Source organism: Montipora foliosa, chromosome 11, assembly GCF_036669935.1.
Source record: "Montipora foliosa isolate CH-2021 chromosome 11, ASM3666993v2, whole genome shotgun sequence".
NCBI lineage: Eukaryota > Metazoa > Cnidaria > Anthozoa > Scleractinia > Acroporidae > Montipora > Montipora foliosa.
Genome location: NC_090879.1, coordinates 1,677,629 through 1,700,360, shown reverse-complemented (window position 1 = coordinate 1,700,360; position 22,732 = coordinate 1,677,629). Strand labels below are relative to the sequence as shown.

The window sequence follows — 22,732 nt, the reverse complement described above, 5'->3', positions numbered from 1 at the left end:
GGAGAAGCCTCCTTAAAACGTTTTAACTGAAAACCTGTAAGAAAATTTATGAAAATGAGGGTTTATGACATCATAACTTCGCTGAAAAAAAATGCTACAGATTTTTCTTCAGAGTGTTTATGCACCGTTGCAATAGCTTTCAGAGTATAACAGGATAGGCTCTCTGAGTCTGTTTTGTTTGGTAACACGGAAGACCACGAGTAACAAACATATTGGACATTGGTGATCGAGTGGCACGATCGTCGCAGCTGTGGTTGATTTGGTAAACTCCATCACAAAAAATCTGCTGTAATAGTCGACTACAACAAACATTTAATCCCCAGAAGGTAGCGGGCCCAACAGGTCAGCGACCAGATGTTGCCAGAGTGCAGACGGAAGATCTGTTCGACTCATAGGCTCATCTGTATACTCGTAGTTTTAAAAGTCTTGCAAACTTTGTCTGGCTCCTTCAATTTCAATTTCCGGCCACCACGCCTTGCTCCTTAGAAGTTGCTTCGTTCCCACAATGCCAGGGTGACCGTCATGTGCTACATCCAGTATGCGACCCTTTTGGTTCCACGAAGCACAAGTTCTCCAATTGCATTCAATTCACCTCGCACGGGTATGTACTCTTTGAATACAATGGCGTGCCATCTCCCATTTAAGAGGCATTTTCGCATATTTTACTCTCTCGACTTCACGGGTTGTCATGGCAACAGGTGGATAACCCACATCACATACTCGTCTGTCTTGTCTTTCTGTCCTGAAGGTGACTTTGGCTGTAACAGGCGTGACGGGGAATCTGCGATGTTCCTAGGTCCTGGAATGTATTTGACTGTAAGCTTTTACGGTTGCATCCTAAGAAGCCATTCCTAGATCGTGCCAAAGGTCTTTGATTAAGGAGAAAAGGAACATTCTAGAGATTCGTGGTCAGTTAGTAGCTCAAACTAAGCACCAACGAAATAGGCATGACATCTTTCACATGACCACACTATGGCTAAAGCTTCCTTTTCAGTCTGAGAGTAAAGGTTTTCTGTATTAGTCAAGCTCCGGGTTGCATAGCTGTTGGACTAACACAGCTCCCAAACCAACTGGGCCAAAGGGTTTGAACCTATGACCTCTGTGATACCGGTACAATGCTCTACCAACTGAGCTATGAAGCCACACGGTTGAGAGCAGATCTATTTATTTATACAAGAAAGGATTACGTTTTTTTTTGCAAATGTTGGCCGTGTAGCACCTGCATTTGAACAGACTTAACTGATTCTCCGGGTACTCCGGTTTCCCCTCTCCTCAAAAACCAACATTTGACTTGTTGTGTTAATTGTTAATTTCACTTTACAGTGTCCCCAATTAGTGCTCCAGCGCTAAATCTACTAGATACTTAAATAAAGTTCCTTTCCTTTCCTTTCCTTGGCCAGCTGGGTCATGTCACGAAATCAAATCCTTTCGTGCGGAACGTTTGCTTTCGGTTTGAAATGCTTATTCAACGTATCCTCAGTTCGCTTTTTGGTAATTATCCTTACCCTGGCCTTCATCGCAGAGTGAAGAAAATAACTTGAAATGTCTTGAACCTGTAAACTGGCGACACTTCGTCTGTTCGACATTAGAGGACATTAGGTATTACGTTTTGCGGCAAACGGAAAACGTCGGACTGAAATTTGCATTTTGCCAAAAATGGAGGAAATTCGTTTGATATGAGCTCATTTCTTGCGTTTTAGCAGCAGGTATCAAGTGACTTTGCAGCAGCCCAGCGTTTCGCCATTGCGCAGAATGGTAGGACATTTGGCATGCGTAATGAGGCACGAAAACCGAGCAATCAAGCGTGAATCCCGAATAGAGGTCTCGCAATAAGAGAAGAAAGGGTGAAACTGGCTGTCTAAATTCGACAATTTGCAATAGCTAGAGATGAATTTTTTTGCAATGATAGACTGGCTTTTTTGTAGTTGAAGGTTAAATCTACAATTCTATCAAAAAACTAAGAGAGCGGTTGAAAGTACTATCCTTTTACTTCAAAAACTGTGCTTTTTGGTGTTTCTTGTATGCGAAATGACCCTTACCTCCCCCCTCCCCCCCCCCTCGGGACTCCCATATAAAAAGGGGAGGGATGCTCGTCGTTTCGCTTAGGAGTATAAATTTTGGATTTTGGTTTCACTTAGGGTGTTCTGTGCAAAACGCAATCATACTAGTATGGCCGAGAAGGTCTCCTTTAGGGTTGCGCGCGAAGAAATATAACAGTGTATTTTTACACTTTTATATTTCTCCACGTAGGTGAAATTATTAGATGATAATGTCTTTGCCATCATTAAAAGGCACTGTATTTTTTATATATCCGTGTTTTAATGTGGTCTCTTTTAGGGGTAAAAAATATTCCCTGGGCCACGCCCGGATTGGTCTCCTTTAGGGGTTTAATTTAAAATCTCCGACGACCATCCCTTCCCTTTTTACATAAGAACCCCCCCCCCCCCCCGGGCTGCCCCCCCTCCCCCCCTAACCCTAACCCCCGGACAGAAGAGAATCTGAGGAAAGAAGAGCTTGGTAGAAGCTGGCATGGATCGTGTTTCCTTTTCTCTTAATACTAAAACAAGTGTATTCTCGCTACGTCAGTAACCTTGCCACTGTACTATGAGTATAGGCGTTCCGTTGCAAGTTTTCTTTGCAACTATCCGCTCAGCTTGATAGATGCCGAGAACGTTAGGTTTTCTATCGCAGAATATTCGGGCACGAGAAATCACGGCAGTTCCTAGGCTCTTATATTAGGCCTCCGGTGGACGACTACGTTTCTCCATCTTCACAAAGAATCCAATATTGTGGCCGAAGGAAAGAAACTGGAGTATTTGTAGAGTTTATTGGCAGGCCAAAGGGATGCCGACGGATCAAAAAGCACTTTATCACCCATTAGATAATCTGACCAAGAGTTGTTTGTTATAACTTATTTGTCCAAACAAACAAATCTAACAATTGCCCATTCTGTAAAGCAAAATGAGAAAAGTTAACTGTTTCATAAAATGTCCATTGCTAAATATGCGCATGTGCGACTTCAGGGAACAAAACAAGAGACAATAGCGCTTTGCGTTCATTGTTTAGTCTGTCACCAAGTCAAGATAATGAGCTTCGTTGTGCGTTCTTATCTATGATCCAAGCACTTTCTAAGCGTTCGCGCATGTTGACGCACGATATGAACTAGAAGTAAATGTCCCGGGAACAAGACGCATTCTGTTTGAAAGGTGATGATTAATCACTCTATTCTTTACCCCTTTTCCAGCGGCCAACAGTTCAAAAGCCAGTACCCATCTTTCCCAGCGTGGCAAAATTCCAACCGTCCATCTGAACAATCAAATGGCGTCAATCCATTCATATCACTCAAAACTACACTCGACATCTTCAAGCAAATACACACAAATGACCGTCCTCGTCCTCAAAATATAGGATCCCCACAGATTCCGAAGGAAATAATTGGATTTAACCACACTCGTAATCTAACTCCTTTTTTTCTACACATGCGCATGTCTTTTACACAACTTATAAGGAGGGTGGAGAGGGAAGGTTAGAACACAGATACTACTGACTTGGCTGAATTTCGTGACAAAGCCCATTTATAATTAACTGTATATTCAATAAGTAAATAAATAAATAAATAAATCCCAATCGATCAAAATCTATCCTGAAAATATCAAATAGGTTATACAGGAAGTAAAATTAGCATGACTATTTTTAAGAAAAACAAGGAATCCTTTCAGTTTATAAAACATGTTTCGACAGAAACTTCTGCCATCCTCAGTTATTCAGAATACAAGGCGATGGATGCTGATTTTAAAATGAGTAGAAAATGCTAATGTGAAACTGATAGTAACAACGGAATGAAGTATAGCGTGAAAATGTGGGAATTAAAAAGATAGTTTAAGATTGTTGATTGTTGTTGGCAGAAGTTTCTGTAGAAACATGATTTATAAACTCAAAGGTTTCGTCGTTTTCCTAAAATTCTTTACTTGTCTGCTACTATCAAGACCATTTGGAGGCATAACTATTCGTGTAATTCCCATTTTTACGACAGTTTATTCCTCTGGAAGCCTTTTGGTGTCGTTGCACAAAGTTAGGTCTTCGAGTATGAATGAAAGTCTTGTTATTGTACAAAGCTTTCAAGATATAACCATAGGCAACTCGACTTCTTTTCCTGTTAATTGTCAAAGTCTTTCTTTCATCATCATATCCCGGACAGTCTCCACAGTGTTAAGCCTTCTACAGCAGCCACCTGGACCAAAAAACTTCCTTAAATGCTCGCCTGTATTTAGGAATTCTCCAAGCATAAATTTACGGATTAAAAACACAGTTTACTAAAACGATTGTACTTGACAAACCAAAAAAAATTTGATAGCTCCTCGTCTCTGCTACGGACGGTCTGACAGAAGACATGTTTAGAGCGATATAAAAAGGCATGAGGGTTACGTAGAATAAGACGAGAACCAACAGAATGGCTGACAACAATTTCCTCTCACTGTTTCTGCGAATACAAGTCCTTGGGTCTCTTCGAGCAAGAGTCAAATTTCCATCCTTATTCTGGTTATGAAAACGGAGAGCAGTGTATGTTTTCCAGTAAACCACAGGTAGAATAATTAAAGGTAGTGTTACATGAACATGGCAATAAAGGAGAAAAAATACACGATAGGAAAGTGCCATCGAAAGACAAGCGAACGATATGGAGTAAATCCAACTCAAGGCTAAAAATGCTTTGATTCTCAAATTGTTATAGCGAGCTCTGTGACGGAGAGGCGACGATATTGCGTGAAAACGTTCCAGAGACATAGCAGATATTGTACAGGTGGACACGATACATGTGATAACCCCAAAGGTACTTATCATAATTCTAGCTCCATTAAGGTCTTCTCTTGTTCTTCCTCTTAACAAACTGAGATTGTAATGGATTCCTCCGCAGCCAGGCACAACTGCGGCTAACAAATCGCACACTCCTAAATTTACCACCAATAGCGACACTGGTGAATCTCGTACCCGATACCGAACAGGATTTCGGAAGACTGCAATCAGGAAAACCAGGTTAGAAATAACTGCTGATATTGCAACCACAGAGATCAAAATAACCTGTGGTAGATGATAAGAATGACTGCTAAACGCGCGGTAAGATGTTAAATTCGCCTCACTTGAATTGAACATTGTACTGAAGCAAACACAAGTTTGAGTCACTCTTATGAATTCTGCAAGCGGATCAAAGAGCAACTGATTTGTGGCGAATATTCTTCCGTATGTTATACTTGGGAGATAAGAAGTAATTTTGTGTTTATTACCTTAAGTTTGTTGAAGAGCAGTTTGAGCAAGCCAAAGGACTATCAATCAAGAACTCTTAAAACTATCGACAGCTCTTTCAGAAAGTCTAAATTGAAATGACAAGTATTATTGCCGATAATCATTGAAGTCTCGCATTTAGATCGGAACTAACGCACAGCCGATTTCTCTTTCGAATTCTTCACACCTGACCCATGACCAAGAAATTTACAGGACGTATGATGTCTTTTACACAATTTGTATAAGTTCAAAGGAAGCCTTAAGGCTACGAAAATTTGTGATAAGAAACCAATTAGAAAGGAAGAGACAACAAATTAAAGCCTTTCAGAAGGTATCCGGAAAACAGATGACGATTTCCCAGGATTAGGATACTTCACAGCAGCTGTGATTGTTTTTCAGATTAATAACCAAGTCAGAAACCAAGAGAAAATTAAAGAGAGACATCTTTCATTTTCTCTTGCTTTCGACTAAATCCAGAAATCGCGCAGACCTGTGATTGAGACCGCAATAAACAATCGCGGTGTACATCCAACGTGTTCGTCACTATCATTGACCAATCACATGCCGGTGCAATCTCTGGATTGACACGCCTTTGACAAGTGCGCCCGCTGTCGACAGAGACTCGGAAAAACGAGGAACTTTATTTAAGTGTCTAGTCGTTCTAGCGCTGGAGCACTACTTGGGGACACTGTAAACTGAAATTAACAATGAAAGCAAATCAAGTCAAATGTTGGTTTCTGAGGAGAGGGGGAAACCGGAGTACCCGGAGAAAACCTCTCGGTGCAGAGTAGAGAACCAACAAACTCAACCCACATATAACGCCGAGTCCAGGAATCGAACCCGGGCCACATTGGTGGGAGGCGAGTGCTCTCACCACTGCGCCACCCCTGCACCCCAACTATGAATACCGGTTGATGGCTGTTGCTTCAGTTCAAAAGCGACTCACTAACGTACTCTTGCAAAGCCACACTACTTGAGGCTCTTTTCAGTTCAGTACTTAGTAAATATCATAAAGACGGAAGCCGAAAGAACTACGATGGCCAAACGCAAAAGACCTCACAAATCACTCGAAACAAATCGGAGTAGTAACCCAGTGATAACACCTGCTGCCTCACAGTATGATCTCCGTACTTGAATTCGAAAAAATCAGTGACTTTCTTAGTGCTTTTTAGTGCGTCAATCAACGCAGCATTTACGTCTCCATAGTAACGTTTCTCTGGAGGGACCGATATTCGCACATGAACTACAATGTAATAAAAAATGGTTTCAACCAGGTAGGCTAAGTCTTGAAGTAAAGAGTAAACTAAAACAAAAAATATTTTTTACCTGGTAGAATTAAAAGTCATGAGGCTTGTGGGACCGTGTGTGATAAGAAACACAAGTGGAAAAGGAAACCAGTTGGATTCGGCACCGCCTAAGACTGAGAAGACCTTAGACAGCAATGACCAGAACAAGGTTGCTGACCTGCGGTTTTCGTTAAAACAATGGTTTGCTGAGGGTGCTCAGTCTCGCGGGCTCAGAAAACCTGGTTGTGGTCATTGTTATTTAAGGTTTTTCCTAAGACTATCTTTGGTCGTCACAGCACGATTCGAACCCAGGGCATTCGCATTCTAATCCATCGCCTTCCACTTGTTCCCAGGGCATCCTTCCGTTTCATCGAAAAGCAAAGATGGTCTCAGAGAGGTAATTAAGATGATACATGGATCAAACGTTTTCAACTATTAGGCAACTTTTAGTTGATGTGATACCTCTGGGAGCTCAAACCGAACACGGCTCGAACGGGGTCATTCCTTTGATAGCCAATACTCAAGCGGTGAATTTATGCTGGGTAGCATGTCTTAATCGAACAGACACCTGACAAGGATTGAGTATGAGTGGGTGTCCTGCGACGACTTAAATTATGATGTCGAAAACACTTTTAATTGCTGAGTGTTGACCTTTGATTAGGTAAAATGGATGGTAAGAGTACGTGGAAAGAAACTGCTTGACCTTAAGCCACTAGTGAAATTGTGGTTATTATAAGGGGTCATGGCGCGGAGTCTGTTAATCTTGTATCCCTCCTGGAGTTGTTTCCTCAGACTGTGCGTTTTCTCGCCAGGTATTGTCTCCTTCAATCCTAGACAAATTGATTGGGATACTTCAACCTTTTTTAGGCAATTATCAGTGAGAAAATGGTAATCAAGCGTTATTGACTTTATTGCAGGCTGGGGTACGTGGAAGTATTGCGCAACCTCTTGGGATGTTTCAGGTGTGTTCTACCTTCTAACTGCTTTTAGTTTTGGGCGCACTTAGTGTATTAAGTCACTATTAAATTTGAACAGTGCGCAAAGTTTACAAGCAGCTATAATCAACAATTATGCGGTTGTGTAAAGAGGAATGGCCAATGCCGTTTCCCCTTTAGTCTCTTCCTGTTCTCAAGCCATAGCGCGAGTTCAAAAAAGGGCACTCTACATAATGTACCCTGAAGCGCATGCCTCACACTTAGGTGAATTAGATAGCTTAGACAATAGAAGAGACTACTTGCGTAACTAATATAAGACTCAAATAAAGTCTCCTGGCCACCCTTTTCATCATCTGTTACCTAGCCCACTCTTGAATGAGCCTAAGTATTATCTAAGGTGTAACTCGCAAAATTACTATCTTTTTAAGAACACGATAGCTTGTAGGACGAAGAGAACGGAGAACTTTTGTACATTTAGATATTTTAGTTAGTATTCTTAATTGATGATTCTACTATTTTCACTGTAATTATTAGTTGTTAATTCTATTATTAGTAGTATTACACTTGTAAATCCTTGCTCGTTAATTCAGTTTTTCTACTGCAAAGCAAAATTAAGGATGATTAATTTGTAACGCATTCCCGCACTAAACGAGGTGATAGGCGCTACATAGTGCTAGCCTTATTTTGGGTCTGTTGGTCTGTGTTGTTAACCATTTTTACTCAATTAAAGACCATTCTTTGCACACTTTGCTTTCACTGAATTTACTATGTTACCATAATTTTGTTACGAATCGAATTTACATGTCACGCATGAATAGCATATTCAAAACTGAAGATTATTATGCATTTAGCACACTGAAACTTCCTGTTTATTATTCAACCAAGTTTATGGTCATTTGTTTTCATTCAAGGATGACATAAGCAGAAAAAGAACAATGCTTTATGTTCTGATCGTAAAAGAAGAGCTTGAAGTGTGGCAAGATGCAGCTCAGGGTCAGTTACAATATCACTCAGCATTACATTGCTTATTTACAATCGTGTTAGACGCCCTTTATGACAACATGAGGTGAGTGTCATTGTATGTACACCTTGCGAACGTACTGTTTTACTGTCCGTTGTTTTCGGCATTTATAATGACAACCAAGTGTAAACACAACACGTTTTTTAACAGTCCCGCCGTCAAAACTTGTTGTACGCAAACGGCTCTTTCTAAAACGAACGATCTGCCCATAACGTTTTGAACTAAGAAATTATATGGTTGCCAAGTTTCATGCCTTGACAGTTTTTGGTTTAGGGGTGCAAAGCCTGGAATAAGCCTAAGAAGCTGATCGAGGAACGTTCGTTAATCGAACACTGCCACTAACTTGTCGGTCGTTGTTCGTATTTCATTATTTTTTTGCTTTTTCTTCTCTTGTTAATGTTTTAAAAGTGCAGTTCAGCTTTTTGGAAGAGAGAAAATGGCTTTTAGGTTCTTTTTTTTGATAATCGAGCAGCATCAGTGCTCTAAAAGATTTTGAGTCAGTTTCAGCTCGGGCCTCTCCCTTGTTCAAGTGTCCAAGGTGCTGTGCCGTGACTAAAGTTTATGTCCTACTTTCAGGTGGTCGCAGAAGAGCTTGGATTTCGTTCCACAAAGCCTGGGATTTGCTCTCTCGCAGACCTTGTCAGCAGTCTTATCTGAGCAAAGTTATCCATTCACATTCAAACTGAGAGCCTGTGAAATGGTCTAGTTGGACATTAACAAAAAGACTGTCCTACTGTATAAATCTGTCCACTCTTGAAATTCAAATTAAGAAGTGAATAGAAACATCCCCCAAATTTAATTATTTCAAATTTATATTGACAAAGAACGAGGCAAATGAAGCTTAAAATTGTAAATAGTTAATTGACACGCTTCAGACTCGGTTGGTTAAGTCTTAATGTTTCGCGATTTGTAAAATTATTGTATTCATGTTTGAAAGGGCCCTCATTTTTAAAAGTACTTGTGTTTAATTTAGTTCCTGTTCTCTTTCTTGCAGTTGATTTGATTTAATTACGCGGATTTCTAAGCTCACGGACTAACATTAATATCCCTCGATTACCATGTGGCTCTTTCATTTTTTACTTGCCCAATGCACCATTACTATTCCTAATCAAATCCAACTAATGTTCTCTTATGCCAAACCCGATAAATGTCTTGTGGTGCGGTATATCTGAAAATTATTTTTTCCAGATAAAAAGGGGGGGTGGGCGAAGAGTAGTCTGAATTGAGTTATAGCACTGAGAGCGCTACCTTGCTAATTGAACTGACTAAGCTGGCCGTGGAACCTTTCCAACTATGACACAGTCACTGGCATCCTCCACACCGACGAGGTAGTATAGAGTCGTCTGCCTATTGTGACTCATCAAGGCTGTATCTGGTGATCCACTTCCCTTTTCAGAGAATATCCATCTAGAAATGCTTGGGCCTTTGTCTCAGACCTTCCCAGGGGCATTGGCAGGAACGTGAGTTCCTCGTATGTGGCCCCTTAAGCGAGCTTTCACCCAACCCGTCCTTAGTCTTGTTCAGTTGACCTATTTATAGTGTCACATGTTGATTGTCGCTTAATTGTGGGATTATTCATTCTGTTTAATATGTTTAATATGTGTGCAGTCAAGCCATTCCATTTAGAATGGTCTTTCGTCTCGTTCACAAACACAAAAGGTCTTTACTAGTGTGCTGTTTTAGCCTCACTCCGTTAATGTTAATTTTGCGCATGCGCATTTAACTACGCAAAATGCAGACTCCTTCATCGCTCGAAATGACAACAAAGCTTGAAAGGGCTTGAGTCCAATGCATAAAAATATGGCAAATAATTCAGTTTTTGTTGCCTTTGAAACGGTTTTAGAGGATAGACCAGGTTTTCAGAGAAGGTTAAAGGTCTTTCCGTTTTTTTTTTTGCGAGAAACAAACAGCAAGGTCTAACAGACATTAAGCCACTTTCATCTTCCCTTGTTTCAATGATTTTGGTTTTCGCTTACTTAGGTGCCTTACCGTAACTTAAGTTTATGTCCTAATTTCAGGCGGTTGCAAAAGATAATGACTTTCAGTTCACAAATCCTGGGATTTCACGCGGCTTTCTCACAGTCCATGTAAACAGTCCTATTTTAGCAAAGTTATCAATTAACATTTGAAATCAGACCCTGTGCATGCAATGGTCCAGGTGGACATTAACAAAAACGCCTACCGATTCTACTACTCTGTATAAGTCTGTCCCATCTCCATGTAAAAAGTTCGCAAGTGAAAACCTCCTTATGCAGCGATTCTTTTCAAACTTATATTAGTGATGAAAGAGTGAAATGTGGCTTAAAACTGTAAATACTCAATTGAAACGCTCCACATTCTGTTAATTACCTGTTACGTGATACCATTCCGCTATTTGTAAAACTGAGTACATGTAAGGAGGGGCTCTCGTTATTAAAAGTAGCTGTTAGTTCCTGTTCTCTCCTTCGCAGCTCATGTTTTTCAGATCACCATCTCGTAAGCTCACGGACCTACTTTATTACTCGTCTCTTCGATTAGCGTGGTTGTTCCTTTTCTTACCCGCGCATTGCACCATTTTTCTTCCTAAACTGATTCCAAGCACTATCCTCTTTTGTCCAACTCGCCCACAAAAATGTCTGGTGCTAAGGACTATTTCCTAAAGTATACCTGAAAAACATCCTTTTCCCAAAGAAAACATTAAAAAGGGTTGGGCGAAGAGTAGTCTGAATTGAGTTATAGCACTGAGAGCGCTATCTCGCTAATTGAACTGACTAAGCTGGCCGTGGAACCTTTCCAACTATGGCACAGTCACTGGCATCCTCCACACCGACGAGGCAGTATAGAGTCGTCTGCCTATTGTGACTCACCCAGGCGGTTTCTGGTGATCCACTTCCCTTTTCAGAGAATATCCATCTAGAAATGCTTGGGCCTTTGTCTCAGACCTTCCCAGGGGCATTGGCAGGAACGTGAGTTCCTCGTATGTGGCCCCTTAAGCGAGCTTTCACCCAACCCGTCCTTAGTCTTGTCCAGTTGACCTATTTATAGTGTCACATGTTGATTGTCGCTCATTTGTGGGATTTTTCATTCTGGTTAATATGTTTAATATGGGTGAAGTCAAGCCATTTCATTTAAAATGGTCTTTCGTCTAGTTTACAAACACAAAAGGTCTTTACTAGTGTGCTGTTTTAGCCTCACTCCGGTGACTCCGGTAATGTTAATTTTACGCATGCGCATTTAACTACGCAAAATACAGACTCCCCCATGGCTCGAAATGACAACAAAGCTTAAATGGGCTTGAGTCCAATGCATAAAAATTTGGCAATTAATTCAGTTTTTGTTGTCTTTGAAACAGTTTTAGAAGATAGACCAGGGTTTCAGAAAAGGGGAAACGTCTTTCCGTTTTTTTTTGCAAGAAACAAACAGCAAGGTCTAACAGACATTAAGCCACTTTCATCTTCCCTTGTTTCAATGATGTTGGTTTTCGCTTTCTTAGGTGCCTTACCGTAACTTAAGTTTATGTCCTAATTTCAGGTGGCTGCAAAAGATAATGACTTTCGGTTCACAAATCCTGGGATTTCACGCGGCTTTCTCACGGTACCTGTCAACAGTCCTATTTTAGCAAAGTTATCAATTAACATTTGAAATCAGACCCTGTGCATGCAATGGTCCAGGTGGACATTAACAAAAAGGCCTACCGATTCTACTACTCTGTATAAATCTGTCCCATCTCCATGTAAAAAGTGAAAACCTCCTTATGCAGCGATTCTTTTCAAACTTATATTAGTGATGAAAGAGTGAAATGTGGCTTAAAACTGTAAATACTCAATTGAAACGCTCCACATTCTGTTAATTACCTGTTACGTGATACCATTCCGCTATTTGTAAAACTGAGTACATGTAAGGAGGGGCTCTCGTTATTAAAAGTAGCTGTTAGTTCCTGTTCTCTCCTTCGCAGCTCATGTTTTTCAGATCACCATCTTGTACGCTCACGGACCTACATTATTACTCGTCTTTTCGATTAGCGTGGTTCTTCTTTTTCGTACCCGCGCATTGCACCATTTTTCTTCCTAAACTGATTCCAAGCACTATCCTCTTATGTCCAACTCGCCCACAAAAATGTCTGGTGCTAAGGACTATTTCCTAAAGTATACTGAAAAACATCCTTTTCCCAAAGAAAACATTAAAAAGGGTTGGGCGAAGAGTAGTCTGAATTGAGTTATAGCACTGAAGGCGCTACCTCGCTAATTGAACTGACTAAGCTGGCCGTGGAACCTTTCCAACTATGACACAGTCACTGGCATCCTCCACACCGACGAGGCAGTATAGAGTCGTCTACCTATTGTGACTCATCAAGCCTGTTTCTGGTGATCCACTTCCCTTTTCAGAGAATATCCATCTAGAAATGCTAGGGCCTTTGTCTCAGACCTTCCCAGGGGCATTGGCAGGAACGTGAGTTCCTCGTATGTGGCGCCTCTAGCGAGCTTTCACCCAACCCGTCCTTAGTCTTGTCCAGTTGACCTATTTATAGTGTCACATGTTGATTGTCGCTCATTTGTGGGATTTTTCATTCTGGTTAATATGTTTAATATGGGTGAAGTCAAGCCATTTCATTTAAAATGGTCTTTCGTCTAGTTTACAAACACAAAAGGTCTTTACTAGTGTGCTGTTTTAGCCTCACTCTGGTGACTCCGGTAATGTTAATTTTACGCATGCGCATTTAACTACGCAAAATACAGACTCCCCCATGGCTCGAAATGACAACAAAGCTTAAATGGGCTTGAGTCCAATGCATAAAAATTTGGCAATTAATTCAGTTTTTGTTGTCTTTGAAACGGTTTTAGAAGATAGACCAGGGTTTCAGAAAAGGGGAAACGTCTTTCCGTTTTTTTTTTGCAAGAAACAAACAGCAAGGTCTAACAGACATTAAGCCACTTTCATCTTTCCTTGTTTCAATGATGTGGGTTTTCGCTTTCTTAGGTGCCTTACCGTAACTTAAGTTTATGTCCTAATTTCAGGTGGCTGCAAAAGATAATGACTTTCGGTTCACAAATCCTGGGATATCACGCGGCTTTCTCACGGTACCTGTCAACAGTTCTATTTTAGCAAAGTTATCAATTAACATTTGAAATCAGACCCTGTGCATGCAATGGTCCAGGTGGACATTAACAAAAAGGCCTACCGATTCTACTACTCTGTATAAATCTGTCCCATCTCCATGTAAAAAGTGAAAACCTCCTTATGCAGCGATTCTTTTCAAACTTATATTAGTGATGAAAGAGTGAAATGTGGCTTAAAACTGTAAATACTCAATTGAAACGCTCCACATTCTGTTAATTACCTGTTACGTGATACCATTCCGCTATTTGTAAAACTGAGTACATGTAAGGAGGGGCTCTCGTTATTAAAAGTAGCTGTTAGTTCCTGTTCTCTCCTTCGCAGCTCATGTTTTTCAGATCACCATCTTGTACGCTCACGGACCTACATTATTACTCGTCTCTTCGATTAGCGTGGTTCTTCTTTTTCGTACCCGCGCATTGCACCATTTTTCTTCCTAAACTGATTCCAAGCACTATCCTCTTATGTCCAACTCGCCCACAAAAATGTCTGGTGCTAAGGACTATTTCCTAAAGTATACTGAAAAACATCCTTTTCCCCAAGAAAACATTAAAAAGGGTTGGGCGAAGAGTAGTCTGAATTGAGTTATAGCACTGAGAGCGCTACCTCGCTAATTGAACTGACTAAAGCTGGCCGTGGAACCTTTCCAACTATGACACAGTCACTGGCATCCTCCACACCGACGAGGCAGTATAGAGTCGTCTACCTAATGTGACTCATCAAGCCTGTTTCTGGTGATCCACTTCCCTTTTCAGAGAATATCCATCTAGAAATGCTAGGGCCTTTGTCTCAGACCTTCCCAGGGGCATTGGCAGGAACGTGAGTTCCTCGTATGTGGCCCCTTAAGCGAGCTTTCACCCAACCCGTCCTTAGTCTTGTTCAGTTGACCTATTTATAGTGTCACATGTTGATTGTCGCTCAGTTGTGGGATTATTCATTCTGTTTAATGTGTTTAATATGTGTGCAGTCAGGCCATTTCATTTAAAATGGTCTTTTGTCTAGTTTACAAACACAAAAGGTCTTTACTAGTGTGCTGTTTTAGCCTCACTCCGGTAATGTTCATTTTACGCATGCGCATTTAACTACGTAACATACAGGCTCCCCAATCGATCTAAATGACAAGAAGGCTTAAAATGGTTTGAGTCCAAAGCATAAATATATGGCAATTAATTCACTATTTCCTGTCTTTAAAACGGTTTTAGAAATCCAGACCAACTTTTTAGACGAGGGGAAAGGTCTTTCCGATTTTTTTTCAGAGAAACGAGGACCGAGGACCACCACTTTATCAACAACTCTAGTTCACTGTCACGTGTTACCCTCGTAGAAAAGGACTTTTAACTTTATTTTTGTATGCTCACAGAACTAAATTATTACTCCCCTCCTCGATTAGAGTGGCTCTTTCTTTTGCACTCGCCCTATGCACCATTTTTCTTCCCAATTGATTCTAAGCACTATTCACTTATGTCAAACCTGCCCAAAAATACCTGTTTCCAACGAAAGAATTAAAGGGTTGGGCGAAGAGTAGTCTGAATTGAGTTAAACCCTGTTTCTATTTAAACCCCAAAGGAGAATAATATGTATGTTTTATAAAGGGGATTACGTTTTAATGGGGTGAGGAAGAAACATTATAGTAAAAACTGAATTGTGCCTCTTTACAATAAAATCAAATATGCGACTACAATTAAAAAGTAATTTTTATCTTCTTAAAAGTTCTTTTAGTCAATGAAATTATTCTTTCGAGCTCTTAATATTAAAGATTTTCCAAATCTTAGGGTCTTAATTAACACTCGGCTGAGCCAACCCCCTCTGCTTTCTTAACTCGTACGGACTATTACTTGAGGGGGCTGGTTGGAGGCTAAAAGTCTTTTAAGAATAAAGGACTACTAGAATAGATTGAAATCGCTGTTCTGTTAATATATAAGCTCTCCTGGTGGGCCCGAATGGGCTCCAGCCCTGCAAGCTGAGGGGCGTCTGAGTAATGCACCCTGAGAAAAATACATGAGAGGGCCCTCATTTGCTCGCTTTCTAGCTTCATTATAGGGAAATTATTGTTTACATTTCTGCCTCATTAGCACAGGGCTAACGTTTTTTGATCAATCAGCCCAGAATAGTCTAAAGTACTCAAAACAGGCCATTTCCGAGTTCTTGCCTGGCTCCTCTTCAAAGCGAGGCTAAGTGCGAAGTTTTGTTGTGAAAATTAGTTTTCATTCTTATGTAAAGTAGAACTAATTACCATCACAAAACCTTCGCACTTAGACTCGCTTTGAAGAGGAGGTAGACATGAACTGGGAAATGGCCTATTGAAAAGTGCATCGCATAATCAATGAGCTATCTCAGAAAATCTGAACCCGATATAGCAGATATAATCCCTGAGCAATGATGCTTCGAAAAAAATTCGAAATTTTACAAAGAATGTATAGGAAGATTAAGGCCTTTGCCACCCAATAATTTATCATATTTTGATGGCTAATGACTGGCTCGTTATCAAAGCTAAAAGGCTTAAAATTGGGAGATTTAACTAAGTTTAACAACTTCTTTTACCTTTTGCCGGAAGTCAATTTGTAAATAACAGGATGCCCTTTGTGAACAAACTCACATGCTAATGTAAAGTTTCCCTTAATTATTGACCAGACAAATATTAAAACAGGAAAAAATAAGTATAGTTAAAGTCTTTAATTATTTAACCATTTACGGCAATGCAACAGGAGGCAACACCCTTCAGAACTTAATGAAATAATTTTGGGCCTTTTCGACCGGCGGGGTTTTTCGAAAAAATGAAAATAAAAGATCGTGAGAGAAGTGCAGTTACATTCACTTTTTTCAAGTCAAAACAAATGCAAGCACTAAGCAAGTTATGCTAAAAATATTTATACAATAGACTTATTTCGATATATTAAAATTCAGTCCTAAACAAAAGGCATCATCTCGACGCTCTGGGGAAATAAAAATAACGATTTATATGAGTTTATTACCCAGAGCCTCGAGATGATGCCTTTTGTTTAGGACTGAATTTTAATATGTCGAAATATCGGTTACCAGAGGTTATGTTGATATTCTATTTGAATTGCAAATAATTCACAAAATTATTCATCATTTATCATCTAGTCTATAACGCTTCCGTACAATCACCGTGGTTCTCGCCGAACTATTCGTTTTTCTTTCACTTTGTGCCTTGACTGGTGAAACGATAAATTGGTCCCAGCTACTGGTCTGTTCATGACAAAAGCTACAGGATTTGTGCGAATGAAATTCAAAGAAAACAAATAAGAAAAACGTTGAAATATCGATAAACAGGCATGTTTACGTGAGCTCATTTCTTTGGGACCCTTTGGGGGAGGGCAAGTTCAGGTTCTGTATATTACGCCTACTATTCCTGATAAGAGATAGCGATATTTTTTGTTTTGACGTCACATTCTTTTGATATTCAAATGCAAACCACGGAACAAAAGAAGTCATTGTTTCAACAGCTAATTAGGTTCTGGTTGGCATACTAATAACAATAAATGACGTCACGAAAAGTATCGCTATTGAACTGAGAGGCAGTAAGGTCTGCTAGGGGTATTGTTTATTTATTTTATTTTATTTACACGTTATTTAAAGAAGCTGGCACGGAATAGTTGAGGTAACTAATGAACTTGTGGCCCTCTATCTAAAAATTCTTATAATAGAAAGTGTAGATAGAATTGTGAAAGCTAAAAACACAATGTACGTTAAATTCTAACATGACTATCAATAAAACTAAGAATATCCATCTGATAAGAAGACGAATTGTAAATAAAAATAAAACATGGCTTGAGAGCCAATAATGAATCAAATGTTAAACTATAAAATGGTGAAGTTTCCGTTGTAGATAAAAAAAGATTGTTTCTAAAATTGTTCTTAAAAGACTCTAATGATACAGAATCCCTGAGTTATAGACTTAAGCTGTTCCACAGTTGACAAGTAGTAACTGCGAATGATCTACCGCCTTCAGTTACACGATGAAATCTTGGACAAATAAAATCAGTGTTAATATATCTTGTAGCACGATTGTGTTGCTGACTATTGAGTATTAAAGAGCCTTCAGTATATAAGGGTACTTCACCCTTGATACGTTTTTACGCAACACAGCATTTAGCTATTTCGATTCCTCATAAAAAGGAAGCCACTGAAGTCTATTGAACAGCTTGACACTAGACGCCTAATTGTCAGCATCAGAAATTACCCTGGCCGCTCGTTTTTGCAACTTCAATACACGACCTAGATTCTCCTTGTCACAGCTAGTCCAAAAAATACAGCTAGTCCGAAATACAGCGGTTGTTAATTCAATAAAATGTGATCTCGGAAGTCTAGACGTTAATGCAGAGTTCAGACCTTTTGGTTCAAAATGCTAAAATAGGTTGGTAACCCATCGATTTGAGAAATTTTGGTTTTGGTTATTAAGTCATCGTACGATCGTTCTTCCCTTCGTTCAACTGCTCATGTAAGTCAGTAAGCGAAATGTCGCACTGCTGGAACACGTTTTTTTGGCGGGAGATTTGCATTTGCTGGAACCCGCGTATTTTTGGCGGGCAGTTGCTTGATGGGCGTATTGCATTTCTGCATAACATTAATGCATATTTTTCTGCATTTGACATCGAGTAAACAAACAAAAAAATTCAAAGGAAACCAAGGTTTTTTTTTTCATATCTTGTACAACAAAGAAACAAGAAAGAAAGAAAGAAAAACAGCAAGCAGGCCACAGGTAAGCACAAGAAAACAGGCGAAATATCAGTGACACACAAAGGGACAGAGAGTAAGAAAAGAGCCTGAATTATAGTGATTAGTAGCATAAGAAAGATCAAGCACGAACACGAAAAAACAAGCTGAATAATGGTGACGAAAAACGGTAAAAAGAGCAAGGGAAAATAATCTTATTTTTAGTAATGAGCAGGCCGGACTGGCCGTATGGAAAGCAGACTACTTACAAAAATTTAACTGAAACATAAATAAATATTAATTGAGGAGCTTCGCTTCCAGGCTTGCCGATATAAATATGTATGTAAAAGAATGCATTTTTAAAACCTATTCATGTATTTCTTTATTAATCTTACATTTAGGTGATTTGTTAAGTACGCAGAGTGTTATCTAAAATTTTCAAACTTAATTAAATAGACTTTCTCCGTTACTAGAATGGAATAGGAAAGCAGATTATTATTGGCAAACCATGTCCACTGTCTTGATGGGCTCAATGTAAAGGACCGTTTTAGTAAAATATAACAAAGCTAATTCGATGCCTTGCAGAGTCTAATAGAAAGAAAATAAATCACACAACGTTTTGCTTACTTATTTCAGTTTTTGTTCACTTAATTAGAAACGAAAAGATTGTGGCTTCCAGAAAATGCTCCATACAAATGAGGAAATGAAGAAGTACAACCAGATCGATCAGAAAAACGTTATCAAGCTTCGATCCTCAAAAGGTAATCAACAAACGCTATTTTAACACATTCTCAAAAGGCGAATTATGCACCAAGATATTTTGAGGGTTTTAGTTTTTATAAGGTGGGAAGCAAACTCAGCCAATCAGATCGAAGGATTAAGGCGAACGATAATTCTCAGAAGAAGAAATCTGCATCCCGATAAGGTAGCAAAAATCCTAGCTCTATGAGTGGGTAATTTAGGTCATGTGATCAAATTTACAATCCGATTGGTTAAATTGGCTTCCACTTTATTTTTAAATCCTTTGATAAGTACGTTTTTTGAAAGAAAGGGAACAGCTAGGCGCGAATTGATGTCTGATTCCACGTTTAGTGATAGTTTTTTTTTATTAGCTCATGGATAAACAACATTTCGTATTCCGGCACTTTTTGAGGACCGAAAAATTAGCCTTGATGGTTGGTTTCTCGACCCGATGTTGTTGTAAGCGTTTCCCAATCGAAAATCTTGAGCTTGCGTGTTCGTTAATGCGTTGGTACGTGCCGTCTTGTGAAACCAACATAGTCCATGTCGCAGCACCTTCGAAATGATACTTTGTGACCCATAGAGCAGTTTTGAAATGACTGTCGAAAGTAATTTCGCGATTGCAATTGCTACGCTTAGTGATTGGTTTAAAAATCTCGCGACAGTTTATCAACCAATGAGAAGAAAAACCAAAACCAATCTCGACTTGCACACGCGATTTTTCCCGCGCTTTGAGTAAGTTACTCGGAATTGCTACGAATTCGGATTTGTTCGTTGCGCTGTTTGCATCGGCTGTGATTGGTCGAAGTAATTACTTTGGTATTTGTTTTACAGCACTCAATTGAAAACTGCTCTATCAGCTCGTTTGATAAAACCAAATTTCCTTAATTTGCCTCTCCACCTCTAATATCTACCTCTTTCGAAGACTCTTTCGTACTTCATCCACGATCTGAACCTAAACCTTCCGAACACTACCAACGGTGCCAGCCAGATATGAGCGAAAGATTCCCGCTTAGTTTCAATAATGTTATTAAAATTAAAGTTTCCAATGAAGAAAACCTCAGGAAAACGCAAAGAAGTTTTTTCCTCTAGTTAATTTTTAAGCCTTGTCATTCAGAAGAGGCTCTTATTCTCGTTATTAAATCGAATTGAGGAAAGAGTAATTTTATGTCTTTTCTTCATTTTTTCTACGACAGTGATGCTCCATATTAGAGTGAAAATAACAAGCAGGGAGAGCTGAGAACAAGCTCCGCAATGTTCATTGTCACTGCGTGGGTAAATATAACCCTCCGTAGTTGCCAATTCTACCGAACATGCGCAGCGACGGAGAAAATAGTGCGACTGCATTCAAGCTTTTCTCTAAGACGTCAAAGAGCTCCATGTTGCTAATTTTTCTTCTCCACTTTCTGCTTTCAAACACGTCCTTTAGAAAGTTAACAGCGCCATTGCTGGTTTCAAACTCCTCGTGCACTCACCTACAAGCTTCGCACAAGGTGGATACTAAAGAACTGTGAAAGGTAAATAAAACACAGATGCGGAAGGCCAAGGGAAAAACTATCTTTTTTTTTACAAACAATTAGCACTTCCAAAGGAAAGTAAGGGAAATTTCAAGGCAGGTTTAAACACATACGATGCAACAAAATTCAGCAACGCTGTAGTGCTTTTTTACGACAAAGGAGACCTAGCAGATGATTCATCAGTTTATTGCGCTTCGACGAAGGAGAAGGGCATACTATTGGTATGTACTTTAAGCTGGTAGGGTTATTTAAGTGTACCATAAAGCACGTAAATTGTTATCAACCATACTATTCTTGCGGTTGCTCTCGATCTCAGGCTTGATGCTATCCTGCGTTGAGAGATTTTCGTACGAATGACTCGACCTCATGCCACCGTGGTGGTATTATGACTAACGCATGACAATTGATTCGATCGTGTTGCTCGTCAAGTTGCCGCTGTGTTCGTAGTGATTGATGGTACAAGTATTTTAATCGCGTGGAAGCCTTCCGCCGAGACTTGGCGTCATTACACAGCTAGGAAAAGAAAGACATAGAAGATTTACTAACTTTCACAGATACCAATAATTTAAAACAATCAAACGAGTCAATCTGACAGAATTTGCAGCGGATAGTGTAGCCGGCCCTGATTGGCTGAAAAAAGACGAATTTTTGGACCGATTGAAGAAACCGCAAGGTAATCAATAGTCATGGCAACGTCAATACCAGATTCAAATAATATCACGTTAATTACCGAGAGAAAACAAGACATGAAGGAATCTTATTGCTCTGTGAAGCCCTATTTTTATTGCTGCAAAGTGATAATTAGGCTAAGATTAAAAAAAACTCTTCCCAAAGCTTTTAGGGCGGCGGATTCATAGCTGCCTTCACAACTGGAAAATGTTAAGGTGGCTCTAAAGCCGTCCCAAAGAATTTTTATCTCTTTTTATCTCTTATATCTTTTATCTCAGCCTGATATAATTACTTTCTAGACATGAAACATATGGGTCGCCGATATTGTTTTCGAGATATAAGCGTTTAAAGCCAAAATATAGGGTGTTTTAACACAGATTTTTTTGTTGCTATGGCAACCTCTCACGTCACATCAGTGAGTACATCTCGTCAAGCAATTACAAGTGTTTCTTATGGTACTATGACAATGCCGTTGCGAGAAACAGCTATAGAGTTAATCGTTCTAATAAGACATCTCCTCTACAATGTTGAACTTGTTTGAGTCAACTTGTAAGACGGAAGCCTGGAATGGAGTTAGGTGTCCTCAAAGTCTTAATTAATGTACAAAGCTTTCAAGATATCAGTGTTGGCAATACTACTTCTGTTCCGATCAACTGTCGAGATCTTTGATCCGGGACAGTCCGTACCGTGTTTAGCCTTCTACAGCAGTCACATCGACCAAAAACTGCTTTAAACGCTCGCCTGTATTTAGGAATTCTCCAAGCATAAATGAACGGATTGAAAACACAGTTTACTAAAACGATCGTCCTTGACAACGCAAAACAAACGCGAAAATTTCGCGTCCCTGAGAGAGAAAGTCTAATAGCAGACATGTTTACATTGATATAATAAGGCATGGAGGTTAGGTAAAATAAGACAAGAACCAACAGAATGCCTGACAACAATTTCCGCTCGCTGTTTCTGCGAATACAGGTACTCTGGTTAGTTCGAGTAACAGATAAATTTCCTACTGTATTTCGATTATGAAAACGGAGAGCAGTGTATGTTTTCCAGTAAACCACAGGAAGAATAATTAAAGGTAGTGTTAAATGAACATGACAATAAAGGAGAACGAACACACGATAGGAAACTGCCAGCGAAAGACAAGCGAACAATATGGAATAAATCCAAGTGAAGACCAAAAACACTTTGACTCTCAAATTGTTAAAGCAGGCTTTATGACGGAGCGGCGAAGATATTGCGTGAAAACGTTCCACAGACATTGCAGATATTGTGCAGATGGACACTATACATGTGACAATCCCGAAGGTGCTTATCACAATTCTAGCTCCATAAAGGTCTTCTCTTGTTCTCCTGTTTAACAAACTGATGTTGTAATAAATGCCTCCGCAGCCAGGCACAACTGCGGCTAACAAATCGCACACTCCTAAATTTACCACCAAAAGCGACACTGGTGAATCCCGTACCCGATACACAACAGGATTTCGGAAGACTGCAATCAGGAAAAACGCGTTG

At 39.7% G+C, this 22,732-nt stretch overlaps 1 protein-coding gene across 1 annotated transcript in view; it reads left to right on the top strand.

The window, feature by feature from the left end:
• LOC137975804 (diphosphoinositol polyphosphate phosphohydrolase 1-like) overlaps positions 1–9,220 on the top strand; it is a 46,158-nt gene extending 36,938 nt beyond the window's left edge. Inside the window, exons 3-5 of the mRNA XM_068822998.1 lie at positions 7,481–7,525; positions 8,410–8,491; positions 9,096–9,220. Of these exons, the coding sequence (XP_068679099.1) occupies positions 7,481–7,525; positions 8,410–8,491; positions 9,096–9,205 (237 nt within the window). The 3' untranslated portion in view covers positions 9,206–9,220. The remainder of the gene's footprint in view (positions 1–7,480; positions 7,526–8,409; positions 8,492–9,095) is intronic.
• The last annotated feature ends 13,512 nt before the right edge of the window (positions 9,221–22,732 follow it).